Source organism: Herpailurus yagouaroundi, unplaced genomic scaffold (assembly GCF_014898765.1).
Source record: "Herpailurus yagouaroundi ecotype Mexico unplaced genomic scaffold, PumYag 530, whole genome shotgun sequence".
Classification (NCBI taxonomy): domain Eukaryota; kingdom Metazoa; phylum Chordata; class Mammalia; order Carnivora; family Felidae; genus Herpailurus; species Herpailurus yagouaroundi.
The window spans coordinates 7,591,912-7,609,965 of NW_024412747.1; the positions used below are offsets into that span (position 1 = coordinate 7,591,912).

Consider the following 18,054-nt stretch of genomic DNA (forward strand, 5'->3'; position numbering starts at 1 on the left):
ACAATTGGTCCAAGATGGCAGGATTGTATTAATAACTGACAGCTTCCCTAATTTTTGTCCCTGCTTCCAGCCAGAGAGAGCCAAACATGCCCCCCTAACCAGTCACACAGGATGCTCTAAGTAGCCTGCCTCCAGTATCCCCAGCCTCCAGTCGGAGCACACCTGAAGCCTTCCCTTTTCCCCACTACAAAGATTTCCCACTCCTCCGCCTGCCTTTGAGTCTCTACCAAAACACAGGTGATGGTGGCCGACTCCCTTGCTGTAGTAACCGCTGAAACAGCTTTCACTTCTCATTCGGTGAGTCTTGTTTATTTCCACACTGGATAGATACCATCTCTGAAAAATCTTTGCTGGGCCTATCATCCCCTCCAGTCACTGATCTAATTTTTTTAGAGACAGCGAAATATTTTGCGCTTATCTGGAAAATCTAGTTGATATCTAGATAGCCTTCCATTTAGACACCATTAGTGCAGCTAATTTTTATACTCTGTAAAGGAAAAGTTGAATTGGATAGAACCATCGTCTAAAAAAAATTGGCTTGGAGTATCATAGACATCTTGACATGCTACTTAAGAATAAATGATTATCTGAACTATTTGTTCCTTGGAAACAAATAACGGGAGGCAGGTGGGAAAGAAAATATACCACAAACTGAGGGAAGACCCAAGGGAGGTGTGAAAATAACAGATTCTGAGGATCAGCAATCAACAAATGAGGTCCATTTTTTCTTAACATAATTAGTCTCACCGACTGTCTCCCAAGGGCCAGGCATCAGGCAAAGCCCAAGAAAAACAGAGGAGAGTGACTCAACAGATGGACGCCATCAATAACAGTGGATGATGCAAGGAGAGAAAGGCTGGAGCCAGAAACGCGCACAAAATGTCAACATCAGAGCAGTATCAGAAGGGGGGCATCAGAGAGCCAGGCTTTGATCCTAGCGGAGGGGAAATGGTCACAGCATGGCAGGCCCCGTGCCAGAGGAAGACTGGGGTGCTAATCAGGTTACAGAGCACAGATAGAGACAGAGCCCAGTTAGAGGACCTGGGGACCCATCCAAGGACTGGGTCCCAGCAGTGGTGCAGACCCAGAGGCCAACATGCAGGAAGGATGCTTGCTGCTGAGACTTACACGTGAGTACCACACTACTTAAATACCTTCTGTGTCTGGGCCTGAAAAGTCCTGGGAATTGAAGGAGCATTGAGGAGGCCACAGCTACAAGAAGGGAGGCATGCATGCAGAGGGTGGGACTGGACTGAGTTAAGGCACAGGGCTCATCCCTAGAAGCCAGCAGCCGGGCAGGGGTCCAGCGTGGTGTTAAAGGAGATAGGCCCGAACTTCTGATGTTGACATCTTAACCACAGAGCCCAGATCAGCCGTACCCACCACACAAGGTGAGGGCCACCCCCTCACCTTGCCTCCCATGCAGCAGCAGCCTAGCAAGGGGCCAAAGCAATCAATCTGTGGGGCAGAGGACAGAGTTTTCAGTGAGGGTCACAAAGAGGTTAAGAAGCCCTTGTCCAGGCTGGGCTACTCCCCCCCCCCACCCCTTTTTTTAGTTCAAATTTTTATTTAAATTCCAGTTCGTTAAGGGGCACCTGGGTGGCTCAGTCAGTTAAGCATCTGACTTTGGCTCAGGTCATGACCTCACAGCTCATGGATTCGAACCCCACATCGGGCTCTGTGCTGACAGCTCGAAGCCTGGAGCCTGCTTCATATTCTCCCTCTCTCTCTCTCTTTCTCTCTCTCTCTCTCTCTCTCTCTCTCTCTGCCTCTCCCCACTTACATTCTGTCTCTCTTTCAAAAATAAATAAACATTTAAAAAAAATTTCAAATTCCAGTTAGTTTACAGTTCAACACTGGTTTCAAGTGGTTCATCACTACATACAACACCCAATGCTCATCACAAGTGCCCTCCTTAGTACCCGTCCCCCACCTACCTCCCTTTGTCAATCCTCAGTTTGTTCTCTATCATTAACAGTCTCTTGTGGTTTGTTTCCCTCTCTTTTTTCTCCTTCCCATATGTTCATCTGTTTTGGCTCCCTTGTCTGACAGTGGATTCTCCAGCCCCAGTTGAGTCACTCTAGCTGTCCCTGCCAAGGCCTACCCAAATTGCAGATTCGTGGGCAAAATGAAAGGTCAGTGATGCTTTAAGTCACTAAATCCTGAGGTTGATTTATTACACAACAATCGATAATTGAGAACAGAATTTGGTATCTGAACGCTGCTGGAACAGACCCTAAAATCTGAGGCCCTGATGCTTGCACCAAGTGGCAGGCAGAAGCCTCAACAGGCCTCGGTGCAGGCTAAAAGGGAAGCAAGAAAAATATAATTGGAAGCTGGAAGAAAGGGGATCCTTGCCACGTAGTGATGGAAAGTTTGGTAACATTACCAACTGAAGGAGTATCGAAAAACTTCCTGGGGTGCCTGGGAGCCTCAGTGGGTTAGGCGTCTGACTCTTGATTTCGACTCAGGTCATGATCTCATGGTTTGTGAGATCAAGCCCCAAGGCAGGCTTGCATTGGCAGCACAGAGCCTGCTTGGGATTCTCTCTCTCCTTTTATCCCTGCCCCTCGCCCCCCCTCTTGCACGCACACACTCTGTCTAAATAAAAATAAATAAATAATGGGGCGCCTGGGTGGCTCAGTCGGTTAAGCATCCGACTTTGGCTCAGGTCATGATCTCACAGTTCGTGGGATTGAGCCCTGCGTCAGGCTCTGTGCTGACAGCTCGGGGTCTGGAGCCTGCTTTGGATTCTGTGTCTCCCTCTCTCTGCCCCTTCCCCGCTCATGCTCTGTCTTTCTCTGTCTCTCAAAAATGAATAAACGTTTAAAAAAATTAAAATTAATAAATAAATAAATATAAAGAAAAACTTTCTAATAAATTTAGTCATATGGCCAAGGAGACTCCAGGCAGAATGCAGACGTGCCCACTGGCTTCCCGTCACTGCCTAGGATACAGTGCAAGAAAAGAGAAGCGAGTTAAAGAATACATCGTTCAATATGAAGGTGCTAGGATTTGCTGAATCTGAAAATAAAACTACTTTCTTATTCCTAGTCTCTGGAGACAGCAAATGATTCTCGAAGGAAGAGAAGGTCTCAGTCTATAGATCAAATCAAGGGTGGGAGATCTAACATGGTGAATCATAGAAACTTTCAGACAGACACAAGACCCCCTGGTAATCTTAAACACACTCCCAAGACCCTCTTCATTCAAGAGTGCGTCCAAGAATCCCAAGGGCTTTGCCCCTCAGCGTTCTCACAGATGGCCCAAAATGGAGGAAGGCTTCTCTTGGAGAGGTACGTCATGGCTTTTGTCTAAAGGAGTGAGGATTTGCCATTCTGAATGGACTGGAAGTGTCCTGTCAGGATCCTGAGGGAAGTGCCTTTTCCCTGCTCAGGTTCCCCCATCCCCACCCCCGCTGTGGAGTATAGCTCGAAAGGAAACAGAAACCACATTGTGTGCAGAAGATGCAAAAGAATGATGACCACCCTGGCCCTGGCACGGCCGGTGAGGAGACCCCATTGGCTGGAAAGCCTGTTCGCCAAGGGCCTGCAGTGTCATCCGGAAACAGAGAGGTAAGAAGGTAAGCTCCCATCCCAGCTAAGTCTCCGATCAGGCCTCACCGATTTTCTCAGCTGATCAATGAACTAAGCACAAAACCCAGGCCCCATATGCAATACACCATCTCAAGAATTTTCCTCGGGATTCTAAAAAGAGATTACTCACATTTGAAAGAGGGATATCTCTGCCGCCTGAATGATACATCTCCTCCCTTGGGCTTAATAGAGACACATCCACCTGTATTCCTCAGGAAGATATATGGATTAAGAAAGGCAAAAACACTAACTCAGAAGCAAGATTGTGTTCAATCTTCTTTTTTTTCTCTTAGCAAATGGGGCCATAATTCCAAGTAAATGGCATGTGAAGCTGTTAAGAGCCAAGCCCCACATTCACATTTCGATGTTGCGCTGGTTGTAAATAATACGCCTGACTGCATCAGGAACCAAATTGCTCGTTAACTGCCAACATTAGTTGTTTAATGATCTGAATACCAGAAGATGCCAATTATTGTATTCCTTCTTAAAATGCCATTTAAAACCCATACATGTAATTATTATACCTTTTCGTTAAATTTTTATGATTCTTCTGAATCTGCTGAGCTGGAGGCTCACTCAACCTATAAAACTCAGAGAATACTTGAAGGATGTCATTACGTAACTAGATTAAAACTCCATTTGTCGGGGCACCTGGGTAGCTCTGTCGGTTAAGCATCTGACTTCGGCTCAGGTCATGATCTTGCGGTTCATGAGTTCAAGCCCCACGTCAGGCTCTGCGCTGACAGCTCGGAGCCTGGAGCCTGCTTCAGATTCTGTCTCCCTCTCTCTCTACCCCTCCCCTGCTCATGCTCTGTCTCCGTCTCTCTCTCTCAAAAGTAAGTAAACATAAAAAAATTAATAAAAAAAAAAAAAACCTCCATTTGTCACACCTGGACTTGAGTCCCTGCTCTGCCACCACTGAGCTGACTGAGTGAACTTAACCAACAGATATACCCTCAACCTCCTGATCTGTTCACTGGGACCTCAGTATCTCTCCCACCTACCTCACACAGCTGTTGTGAACATAGAATAAAATAACAGCACACAGGAGGGGTGCCTGGGTGGTTCAGTCAGTTAAGGGTCTGACTCTTGGTTTCAGCTCAGGTCATGATCTCACGGTTTCATGAGTGTGAGCCCCAAGCCGGGCTCTGAGCTGACAGCACGGAGCCTGAGTGGGGTTCCCTGTCTCCCTCTCTCTCTGTCCCTCCCCCACTCATGCTATCTCTGTCTCTGTCAAAATAAATAAATAAACTTAAAAAATATATAGAGGAACGTTTAAAAGCATTCTTCAAATGACAGGGTAAGATACTATTTTCAGAGACTTGTGTTTTCGACCTACTAATTAATGGGAAAATATATTCCTAATAACCACCAGACTAAGGAGGGATTATGATCCACCGAGAATCCTCCAGAAATCTAGTATCTCTGACTAGTATGTTGAATGAGTACATCACCTTGTCTCATGTCATCGTTTTCTCTTCCTATAGGAAGGGGCTGACCACATCCAACAAGCTTCATGGAGCCTCTGCAGCTACATAATGCTGTACAAACATCTGCTAGAATTATATGGCATGAGGATTAACTTTAGTCTCTCAACTCATAAAGAAACAGAAACTGGGAAGTCCAAAACATGGTACCTACACTGATAACTTATCTTTTATTATATGTGCCTATGTAGTTTTATTGTCTTAAGTTTATTTATTTTGAGAGAAAAAGAGACAGCATGAGTGGGGGAGGGGCAGAGAGAAGGGGGAGAGAGAGAATCCCAAGCAGGTTCTGTCCACACTGTCAGCACAGAGCCCCGTGTGGGGCTCAAACTCATGAACCCGTGAGATCATGACCTGAGCCGAAATCAAGGTCGGATGCTTAACCCACTGAGCCACCCCGGTGCCCCTGTGTATAGGCAGTTTTAAGAGTCTTATCCATCCCTTTACAAGATGGCCGTGGTGCCCATTTACTCCATGAGTTTTAGTGAAACTTCCCACAAAAGCTCTCAAATGTCCAAGTCTGATACGGGTTATGGGTAGGAGGTTACTCGAGGACAGAGCCCGGGTGTGGTGGCAGCCGTCACTACTCCGTTCAGCTGCTTCAGTGTCTGCACCGTGTTCAGTTACCTGATACGGCTAGCATTTTGGCTTCAAGCAGCGCCGGCAGTTGGATTTCAATATCATTTACTCTCTTCCTGAGAGTGCTGCAGATTCTCTCGCTCATACACACCTAGAAGGAGAGAAATGGCCATGAACCATCGTTTACTCAGGTAAAACTCAGAAAGCAATGGAGCAGCCGGCCAGAGGCTTCTGCGTCTGCAAGTAATTAAGAGGGGTGGTAAAGAGTGACTGAAGGAGAGTTCTTTAAAAGCAAGCAACATAGACAGAAGTAAAAGAGGAAAGAAGGGAGGAGGGAAGACGGAAGGAAGGGAGAGGGGAGGACTAAATGAAGTGGGCATCGGGGGCACACTTCAAGCATTAGGTCCCATACCTTCACCACATCTAAACGCAAAAATGACAAGAGTTAACACACCAAAGCGCAACCACAAACCACAATAACCTCACCACTCTGCCCACTCCCTCCTCAGGGTTACTCCCGCCTGAAATACTCTTGACCCAAGTGACTTGGCCCACTCACACCCTTCCGGCCTCTGCTCACACACTGCCTGGGAAGAAAGGCCCGGCTGATGAGCCATGTACGATGGCAACCCCCTCAACCCTCCCGTCTTCACCCTGCATGATGGTTTTCCATAGTGACTTCTCCAGCTGACACTATTTGTTTCTGTTCCTCAGTTTTTCTAGAATCTCTGTCCCCTAGGATGCAAGCTCTCTGTGAGCAGGGACTTTGCTCTGTGTCTGGTACACAGTAAACAGTAAGTAAAGGTGCACAGCAATTGAGATCAAGGGCAGAGCAGCAGGCTAATTACTAGTAGATGTTGTCTAATGAAACTTTAAGGGCAGATAGTTGCTGGCAAGTCATATTTGAAAAATAGACAAGGAGACCTCAATGAGCTCTATAAGTTTTATTATGTATTTTTCCAGGATGCCCCAAACACTTCCTATGTTCTTTCTTTGCTCTTTCAAAAATAGCAAAAATGTTAAATCTCACATTCCTTTTCCAAATGTCTTAGGTTATCTTTTACTTTCTCTGAAACTGAAACATCACATTTCTTTTCTTTTATTTAAAGCGAAACCCCAGGACGCCGGGGTAGCTGAGTCGGTTAAGCATCTGACTTCGGCTCAGGTCGCGATCTCATGGTTCATGAGTTCGAGCCCCATGTCAGGTTCTGTGCTGATAGCTCAGAGCCTGGAGACTTTTTCAGATTCTGTGTCTCCCTCTCTCTCTGCCCCTCCCCTGCTCACACTCTTGTCTCTCTCTCTCTCTCAAAATAAATAAACATTAAAAAAACAAAAAGCAAAAACTCCATATTCAATTGATATCTATACTCAGATAAGTGAGCTACCTAGAAAAACATCCAGTTCAACAAAAGCACACAGCTCAGTTGAATAACAATGAACATGTGTACAGAGACATTTTGGGTGTTCCACAAAGGATGTTACCTAGAAACGTCCCCCTCTTCTTGCTAAAAATCTGATTCCATTCAAAGACTAAAATTAACCCACTTGGGTTCACAGAGCCCAGAGAAAATACAAAATTTAATTTCCCCAGAAGAATCTAGATCTTGCTAGATACCATCGACTTTAATTGTTGTGCTTATCTTAGACTTAAATTGAAATTATTTTTGGAATCAAAGCAGACCTCACCCATCCTGCCTAAAACATTATACTATTTCTTTCATGGCCTTAAATATGTTCTTTTCCATAAGCAGCTGTAATTTCCCAGATCTCTTTATAAAACTCATTCTCTGATGAAGGCGACAGCATGGTGGCCTCCACACCAAAGCTGGAATCAGCGGGGATGAGCGTCCCCATGTCCCAAGTGATTAATTCCTAGACCCTCACGGTGGTCCTGACATTTGTCAGGAAGTCAGAACTGGTTGTTAAAAAGAAGATGCTCTGGATTCCTCCTCCCAGCACCCGGTCTCAGGTTGGCCCAGTGCCCGACGATGGCTCATCCCTTACCATCCATCTAAGAATGTCATCGGAGGTCCGAGAACACTGCTGCTAAGTCCGTAACACGTGCCGTAATTCTTATGTCTCATCCAAAGTCCGTCCAGTCTTTCTGATTTTGGTAACAGTTTCTGTTAATCATAATTGGGCCAGTTTCTCCTTTGTTGAGCAAACCTATCCTTCAAGCTGTCACTATTAATATGAAACAGCTTCTCTAAATCTTATTAAATTGCAATGTACCTTCTTTCAGGCACTGCTGGATGTAATCGAATATCTACCAATCTCCAGCTATTCCATTTATTTCCAACTATTTCTTCCATCTCATTTATCCTTTAATTACCTGGTGTGGGTAACCGTTAGAGTCAAAGGAATGTAATGAATGAAGGAAGGCCCCGTCTCTCTTTGGGGGAGGAATCAAAACAATATCAGGTCTATGCGTCTAACATACTGAAGGAAGAAAACTGGGCCAAGCTGCAATTTTTACCTCAAGGTCGTGAGTCAGTCGAGTCCAGAGTGCAAAGTTGTTTTTTTGTGTGACTGAGCAGTTTTGTTTCAATTCCGTGTGGACTCATCTATGCCCCCCACACACACACAATCATGGCTGTGTGCACGTACATACCCACCTATACACACATACACGCCCCGGAAAATCTGCATCTCCTTTTAATTTCCAGATAAAATTGGACCCTGAGGAACTCATTACCAAATAGAGCTTTCAGATTTACACTTTAAAATCTTAGATATGAATTCCTTAATCTTATGGAAAAGCAAGGGAATTATAAGGTTTTTTGTAAGTGCGTGAGAGCAAGTATGCAAACAAAGCCAATCACTTTCAGCATTTGGGCAAATCCAAGAGCTTTCACAGTAGCTGGAGATTATCAACAAATCCCACTATCATGTGCATATGTCAATATGTGTGTGCACAGTATAAAATGTCCCGTAAAACACACTCATACATAAACACCATGTGTATTTTGTCATTGGCACACCTGCATGCTCACTGCTGGGGCAGGGACTCGTTCAGATTACACACAGCATGTTCCAATACTCAATAAACCCAAACACTAGAGTGATTCCACCTTTTAATTCTGAGCAAAAATTAGGATGCACCTGGGGCGCCTAGGTGGCTCAGTCGGTTGAGCGTCTAACTCTTGATTTCAGCTCAGGTCAAGATCCCAGCATCATGGGATCGAGTCCTGAACTGAGCTCCGCACTGAGTGTGGAGCCTGCTGAAGATCCTCTCTCTCTCTTTCTTTCTCTCTCTCTGCCCCTCTGCCCCTTCCCCCCACTAGTGCTTGCTCTCTCACTCTCTCTTAATTAATTAATTAATTAAAAGAAATTAGGATGCACCTGATAAATGGCACATATTTACATCAGAAAATCCAGGAAAAGGAATCCTCCTACCCCCTGCCCCGTGCAGGAAGCTGGGGCCTCTCCTCACCTCCCCAGTGGCTCCCCCTGGAGGTCACCTGGCAAACATCCAGAGAACATGAACACTAGTCGGCAACATCACCGCAACATACAAGGTAGGCCCTCTAGCACTTTCCCTGCTGCTTCACATGACAACGTGGGGAAACCGAGCCAGTCTCCCTTGAGCAGGAAAGAAGGTCTCTCAGCACATACAGTATGAGAACACATGATAAAAGCCCTTTACCAGAGTCCTACCAGGGGGATTCACCCCCTGGCGTGGCTCCCAATAAAGCAGTGCCTCAAATCTCATCTTGCTCTTCTCCAGGCAAACCCTCTGGCAGGACACAACCACCCATCAAACCACTGCTGTGTGATTTTGTGGCAAAACCATTTCATGGTTTTTGGTTTGGTTTTAGTTTTGGATTTTTTTTGGTTGTATTTTTGGTTGGTTGGTTGGTTGGTTGGTTTCTGGAAACAGACACAAAAACTGAAAAAAAGAGAGCCAGAATAATCGTGGACACTTCTGCCGACAACACAGCCCCAGTCTCAGCTCAGCTGTGGTGATCTGTGAGCCCCTTGGCAGGTCTTCCTGACCTCCCCTGGGCACTGAAGATGAAAAAAAAAACATTTCTTTCAGGACGGTGGCTTCTCATCTGCTTTGCTCTTTGCTCTGAAACCCATTCTTTTTACATCCTGCTCATCTCATAACCACCCCTGGCTCCCAGACTTAACACAAATAATTAACAATTCCTACCCGGTTCTGTGCCACACATGTAGTAGTTCACAGAGTAATTGATCCTTCTCGGTCACATATAACTATCTCTGCAGGGAAGGATTCTGTTTTGTAAACTGTGGTTACCCTAACTAACCACGACATTGACTATTTAATTGACTGTGTGCCGAGGGCCTGATATGAAGTATACGTGGCAGTGAAAATGGGCAAAATGACTCTGAAGTCAACTTAAAAAGTTTAGAACACAAACACCTACTACGCCTTTTCCAAACTTGTTTGTGCGGATCCCTGAACCCTGTCCTCCTGGAAGAAAAGCAATTGATTTCTTGGATTACTCCCATCCCCAAAGCCTCTTCATGCAAAAGCATTTGAGAGTACCCAGAAGCACTCATTTCTGTCCCCTAACACTGACAGTTCCTGGTGAAGCAAAGGCCAAACCAATCAGTCGCTGGGGGACCACAAGCCAGGACCCCCACCACAGAGCAGCCCTAGCTCCCGGCTGTTTGGCCTCATCACCTGGCCTGGAGGATGGCTTTGTAAAGTCTACACTTCTTGTGGAGCCATCAGCTAGACACAGAATTTCATGTGAGCTAGATATCACGTAAGTTAAAAAGATAACTTTAGAGACTTCTTTAGAAAGTGGGCATAGAAAGGTGCTTACCTTAGCGGTGAGTTCCTTCAGTGACAAGTTGAGGGTTTTTATCCGTTCCCGGAGGCTGGAAGAATTAGAAAGAAGACATTGGTCTTCTTGGGATCATAGTTCAATACCACCAAATATAGGAACACGGTGAAACAGTGAAACTTCCATCAGCCCAAAGGCTCAACAACAGTGGGAAACATGATGCCAGATTGGTTCCATTTGACTGTGGAATTAACATGTTGCTAGGAAGCAGATTTCTCCTCTCTAATTACGCTCTACTTTGGCTAGTACTAAAATCTGTTATTTCTGTAGTGCACATCTCCATACTGCATAGATAGGGTGAAGGAACAACCCAGATGTGCTCCTCTTAGCAGGAAAGAATGAAAATTTACACAGGATGGTCTACACAGGGTAGCATTTCATAGGCAGTAATCAAATATGATCTATTCAGCTACACTGTGCACTCCAACAACTATGCACAGAGCACTGTGTTTAGCAGTGAGGTGGAACATATAGGAGATACGTGTATTTAAAGGACATCTGACATAGATTATCCTCACTCTCTTTAGACTTATCCCTTCTTCTTTTTTCTCCTAAGCACTATCCACCTTGACACTTCTGTTATTCAGGTAATTTCTCTCTACCCCCACGGGAATATAAATTCCACCACCGCAGCAACTGTCAGTTGGGTTCACACCCGTATCCTCAGTGCTTAAAACAATTCCTGCAGCGTATAAGCAGGCATTCATTTGAGACCTGCAGAATGAATAAATGAAGGAATGAATGAAACTAAGTATCAGACCTTATTTCCAATGTTGTTACCAAAAGAGAGGAAGTACACCCAGACAATCAACTCCAATATAAAACAAGATGAAAAATTACTACTGAAAATAGAAATCCAGTGTTAGGGGGCGCCTGGGTGGCTCAGTCGGTTAAGCATCCGACTTCAGGTCAGATCATGATCTTGCCATTCTGAATTCAAACCCCATATCCGGCTCTGTGCTGACAGCTCAGAGTCTGGAGCCTGTTTCAGATTCTGTGTCTCCCTCTCTCTTTGCCCCTCCCCTGCTCACACTCTGTCTCTCTCTCTCTCTCAAAAATAAACTAAGAAAAAAAGAAAGAAATTAAGAAAGAAAGGGAGAAAGAAAGAAAGGAAGAAAGAAAGAAAGAAAGAAAGAAAGAAAGAAAGAAAGAAAGAAAGAAAGAAAGAAAGAAATCCAGTAGGATCAAACTGTTACATAAAGATTGTCACAGGCAGATACCGTCTCCAAGGGCACAGTGCAGACAGTAAGTTAGGTAGCGATTTAGGAAAACAAGTGATTAGGTGGAAAGCTTCCTGGAAGAGGCAGAAAGTGAACTGGGCCTCAGGGGGAAAAGGGAAGGATAAAGCTCCAGGGAAAAGATGAGGCCCGCTGGACCATACGGTTCACAGAGGTGAACTGTGATGGATGAGAAGAGGAAAGACTGTTTCTAAAGGGAGGGAGGAGGGGCAAGGGCAGAAGGGGAGAAGTCTGTCTGCATCTGAAATGTGTGCTTACTCGTTTAGGAAAATAAGTGGGGGAAACGCTCATGTTTGTTTAGTCTCAGTGGTGGGTAAATGAGTGTATGTTACGTTTTCCAATGTGTTTAGAATATTTACAGTCAAAACAATCCTTAAAGGAATATCAGGGACTGGCTCTAGTCAATACTGAAGGCCGGGCGAAGGAGTTCTGAGCTTTATTCCACAGGCAGTGGGAAATTACTCCAGTTTTGAGCAGGAGAGCAATAAGAAAGAAATGGGGCTTTTCAGGAAAATTAATTGGGCAGCACTGTGAGAGGGGGTTTGGAGGGAACACTGAACGGGACAGACCAGGCAGGCACCTTCAGCAGAAACCCAGCTGTGAAGCCGAAGGGTGGGCACAGAGCATGGAAGTCAGGAAGGAAAGGAAGGCCTGGAACCTTTCATTAGGTTGATGCTGAAAAGCGTAAGCTCTGGAGCTTTTTGCTCATCATTCATTCATTCATTCACATACTCATTAATTCTTTCAATATCTACTGGGCTCCTAGTAAGTTAGGAACTTGGAGCATAAAGACATGGTTCCTGCCCTCAACAGCTCACTGCTTCTCAACAGTAGCCAAAAAAGAAAAAGAAAAAAATTAAAGAAAAGAAAGTTACAGGTACTAGAAGAGCAAAATGGTGAGCTGCGAAAGTGAGAAGGTCAGGTTTCCTGGGGTGTGTGGGGGGCAGGGGGTGGCGTTCGAAACAGCTGCTGCAGCAGGGGTTGCAAACGATGACAGGCAGGTTGCCAGTCTGCCTGCCTGCTGCTGTTCTTCGGCTGTAAGGACTGGTTTTGAAAGTTGTCACCTCCACCATCTGTGACTTCTCAGTACAAGCAAGTTAGTGCCCACTGCAAATGCCCTAGAACTGGGGCAGGCCCATTCTAAACAAGTCGTCCCCACTTTAGACCTCCGTCCAGCAGAGGAGAGGAGCCCAGGCCAGCCGGGGTCGGAGGAGAGCTGACAAACAGCAGGGCACCAGGCAGCAGAGTTTTCTGAATCCAGGAGTCACGATGTGACAAAAATCGGTGTGGGAACGGTGGGAAGGCGCATGTGGAATCCTCCCTGGAGAATTCTGGCCGGTTGGATGCGGACTGGCTCTTCTGAAGGGAGGTAAGTTTGGGTGGCATGCTAACACAGAGGGCAGGGAGAAGATGCCCCTTGAGATGCTGGGGAGAGAAGGGCAGAGGGTGCCAAAGATGTGCCTGGAACGATTCTGCCTGATTCCAGAGGCAGCACCAGCTTCCTGCTGCTAATGTCTGCTGTCTGAACTTCCAACCTGCCGAGGGCGGAGATGCACTTTCCCTCTCCAGGCTCATGGGAGCCCATTCAACTAATAACTTTTCAGCAAACGGTTCACCACGAGATTGATGCTGTGTGAGCATTTAATAGTATTTTATAAGGAGGTGTTCCCAGCCACACACACAGACCAGTTCATGCATTAACAATGAAGACAGATAGGTATCGGGTCCACCTGCTGACCCTGAAAATGTAGCTAACCAAGAGGCAGTGCCTTTAGCTACTGCTCAATAGGTCAAGCACTAGCCTTCCAGGGGTTGACACAGTTCGTTGGTCTTGGCTCAGCTCTGGTCCTATCCCAGAAAGAAGATGAGTCTCCTCTCAAATATCCATGTTAGAGCAGGGAGGCAGTGATGCGGATAATTGAATGCATTGTTTCATATTTGATTTGATTTATATTTAATTTATTTAATTTATGCTGTATTGCTTTTTGCAGTAGATTTACCTCCCTAATTATGTTTTGCTCAGGCTAATATTAACATTGGTTGCATCCCTGGGGATGAACGCAATGAAATGAAAGCAATGGGGGGGACAGAAGAATGAATAATCTACACACCAGGCTAGTGGTTTTCAAGCTATTTTTAGTAGCAGAACTCTTTCCAACAAATGTTACATAGAACCATAATATATAAAATACGCAACAGGAGATCCGTTCTGATTGAGGGTGGGTGTCTGGCCTGGGGTACAAACAATGTCACAATGACCCCACACACTTAGTGTTCTACCATCACCCTGTGGCCCCTGAGCCAGGATTCCAGGAGCAGGAATTCAAATTGAAAACCACTAAATTAGAGAAGTTAAATGTTGGCAAACAAGAGTTACATGTACCTCAATGATTAAAACTCATCCCCATGTTTGTTTCAAGCTCGTATACTGTTAATGACATTAAGAACTGTCTTCTCAGATCCAATTACACTGTATCCTAGAAGCACATATACCGTCTCCACAAACAACGTTTTAACAAACACACGAGACCTCATTTACTCAAATGTATCTTTTGTTCAAAGCAGCCATGCTAGGAATAAGAGCGTCAAACATTTATTGAGCGCTTACTACGTACCAGGCACTTCTCCATATTCCTCACACACATTAGCATTTTAAATTCTCACAACTCCGTGAAGTAGGTACTATAACATCTACATTTTCAGACAAGAAAACTCAAAGAGAGATGTAAGTACCTTTCCCAGGGTTAACCAGCTGGTAAATGGGTCAATGATGACCCAAGCAGTTCCGCTGTCTATTCTCCCGACCGCTAGCTAACTTAACCTGTACCACCTCTCCTGGAAGCCGTTGTACTTATTCAAACATACTCTCATTGTCCAGACTGGCGTTTAGAATCCTACTTTATTATTTTTTTATTTTTTTAATGTTTATTATTTATTTTTGAGACAGAGCACGAGTGAGGAAGGTGCAGAGAGAGAGGGAGACACAGAATCTGAAGCAGGTTCCAGGCTCTGAACTGTCAGCACAGAGCCCGACGCGGGGCTCGAACCCACAAACTACGAGATCATGACCTGAACCGAAGCCGGGTGCTTAATGCACTGAGCCCCTAGAATCCTATTTCAGAATTACGTTAAATTGACAATACAATCAATATCATAATTTGTGAATGCACATTATTCTTCACTCACAAACTGGTGTTTAAATCAAATGACCAAAATTCACCTTCAACACATGAAGCCTCAGAAAAATCAAGACTGCTGGCAAGAATGTGCTGCAGAGAAAGCACATCAGGGGCAGATGGGTCCGGAGCTAGTGGTGGCAAAGGGAAATCGAGGGCAAGGAGGTCAGTTTTGAGTGGACTGTGTTCCCCGCACCCCAATTCATTAGTTGGTGTCCTCATCACGGACTTTATTTAGAGACATGGTCTTTACAGAGGCGATCAAGTTAAAGCAAGGTCATTAGGGTGGGCCCTAATCCAGCATGCCTGGTATCCTTGTGAAAGGGAGAATTCAGATACAGACAGACACACACAGAGAGGTGACCATGTGAAGACACAGGGAGAAGACAGCCATCAAAAAGTCAAGGAGAGAGGCCTCACAAGAAACGAAGACTGCCGACACCTTGATCTTAGACTTCTAGCTTCCAGAATAGTGAGACAGTGGATTTCGGTTATTTAACCTGCCCAGTGTGTGTCATACCTTGTTAAAGTCGCCCAAGCAACCTAACACAGGCAGGATTTTCAATTTTCATCTGAAAATCACACAATTAATCATATGTATTATTAAGATCATACATACTGGGTCCAACATGAAAAAAAGTCACTTCCTTATGTAGCAGCAGGCAGACAGCAGACAACATGATAGCTCTTTTGTTTGCTTCAGATTAACAAATGGTTTCATGCTCTTTTTTTTAATAAGTTTAAAAAAAATTTTAATGTTTATTTTTTTAATTTTTTAATGTTTATTTATTTATTTTAATATTATTTATTTTTGAGAGACAGAGTGTGAGTGGGGGAGGAGGAGAGAGAGAGAGGGAGACACAGAATGTGAAGCAGGCTCCAGGCTCTGAGCTGCCAGCACAGAGCCCGATGTGGGGCTCGAACCCAGGAACCGCGAGATCATGACTGGAGCTGAAGTCGGATGCTCAACCGACTGAACCACCCAGGGTGCTCCAGTATTTATTTATTTTTGAAAGAGACAACAAGAGAGAGAAAGAGAGAGTGGGGAAGGGGCAGAGAGAGAGGGAGACACAGAATCCGAAGCAGGCTCCAGGCTCCCAACTGTCCGCACAGAGCCCGACGTGGGGCTCAAACCCAGGAACTGCAATATCATAACCAGAGCCAAAGTCAGACGCTTAACCGACTGAGCCACCCAGGCTCCCCAAGACGGTTTCATTTTCAACCCACCCAAGTGGCAGACCGAGAGAGGTTACAGCAACAGACATATGCAGGATGTGAATGTTCTCATTGGTAGCGTGGGAACTACGGGTTTGAGGGGCAGCCATAAGAAAATTTCACATAAGAATGCCTTTGATTTAAAAAAAAAAAAAAATGATTAGGAGACCACTGGGTTAGTACAGGAGCTCACAAATAAATGCCTGAGCTTCAGGTTAGGGATGAAAAGGGGCTCCCTGAAACACTCCTGCAATATCACGGGAATGCTACTGCTGGTGTCAAAATTATCAGTAATAAAAAATTAGTTTGGGGACAGACAGATTGCTTTTCAGCAATAACTAGAAAGGGAAAGGGAATGGGAGTCAACCGTGGTAACTAATCTAAACAGTACAAGCCAAGACTGGTCAAGGGCCAGGAGGAGGCGTGTGCGGGAGACCCTCAGCCCAGTAATCTGGGTTCGATGACTCAGGGTGAGGAACAGTTCTAAGGAAGAGCCACCTGTGCCGCTGCCACTCTGGCCTGTGGACACCGCCTCTGAAATGCCGCAAAGGCCTGTGAACTGGTCCCCCCTCCGCCCTCACCACTGATCAGCTCAGATCCTGCTCCCGTACACCCAGGGAAAGCCGAGGACCAACGCAGCCGCCTGCCATCAAATCTCTGACCGCCTCTCCCACAAGGTCCACTTCGCTGGCTCTGCCCCGCCACAGAGGCCTGACAGCTCCTCCAGTCCGCCCTGGCGGGGGTGGGGTGCAGGCCCCTCTGTCTGGACGCTCCCGCTGCCCCCTTCCATCTTACCCCCTCAGTGAGCCCAGCCTGACTACTCCATGTCAGATTGCAAATTCACATCCTCTCCTGTTCCTCCTCAACAACAGCATTTAGTACCTCCTAACCCACTGTGCGGTCTACTTAGTTATTATGTTTATTGTTTCTGCCTTCTCCCACTAGAAAGAAAGCTGCACAGGCGCAATGATCTTCTGTGGATGGCACATAGTGGGCGCTCGATATTTGCTCCCTGGGTGCTAATCACCTTCTTGTCTTCTTCCTAAGGAATACAGTAGTCCCTGCCTTGTTTGTGGTCCACCTTCCACAGTTCTAGTCACCGGTGGTCAACCAGTCTGGAAGCAGGCGACGCTCCTTCTGAGGTCTCGTCAGAAGGTCAATAGTACACTAACCGCTACGTCACAACACTTCCATCACCCGCCTCACTTCATCCCATCACGGAGGCATGTTTTCATGTCACGTCATCACAAGAAGGGGTGAGTGTCGTACAAGAAGATATTCTGAGAGAAAGACCACGTACACATAACTTTTATCACAATACATGGTATAATTGTTCCATTTTATTATTAGTTATTGTTGTTCATTATTAGTTATTGTTGTTAATTTATAACTTAAACTTTATCATAGGTATGTATGTAGAGGAAAAAACACAATATATGTGGGGCTCAGTGATACCCACGGTCTCAGGCATCCACTGGGTGTCTTGGAACGCATCCCCACGGATAAGGGGGGCTGTGGTAGGTGAGGCCTCGTGGGAACCCTCACCTCTCTCAGAGGCACCGTCAAAGCAGGATGGTGGGAGGTTCCACCTCTGTCCTCACTTCCACTACAGTCCCATCATCAGTGAAGATTAAAGGCCATGACTGATCTTGACCGTCCTGCTGTAGGTGGAGCTTTATATGAGGAAGAAGAGGTTTAAAACCCAGCGTCTAGGGGCACCTGGGTGGCTCAGTCGGTTGGGTGTCTGACTTCAGCTCAGGTCATGATCTCGCAGTTTGTGAGCTCGAGCCCCGCGTTGGGCTCTGTGCTGACAGCTCAGAGCCTGGAGCCTGCTTCGGATTCTGTGTCTCCCTCTCTCTCTGTCCCTCCCCCACTCATGCTCATTCTCTCGGTCTCTCTCTCAAAAATAAATAAACATTAAAAAAAAAATGGGGCGGGGTGCCTGG

The 18,054-nt window shown here is 45.7% G+C and overlaps 1 protein-coding gene across 2 annotated transcripts in view; it reads right to left on the bottom strand.

Annotated features, from left to right (window-relative positions):
* DISC1 (DISC1 scaffold protein) overlaps positions 1-18,054 on the bottom strand; it is a 355,616-nt gene that overhangs the window by 208,330 nt on the left and 129,232 nt on the right. For both annotated transcript variants that reach the window (XM_040464923.1, XM_040464922.1), the window contains 2 exons: positions 10,459-10,513; positions 5,711-5,813 (listed from right to left, as the gene is read on the bottom strand). In XM_040464923.1, the coding sequence (XP_040320857.1) occupies positions 5,711-5,813; positions 10,459-10,513 (158 nt within the window). The remainder of the gene's footprint in view (positions 1-5,710; positions 5,814-10,458; positions 10,514-18,054) is intronic.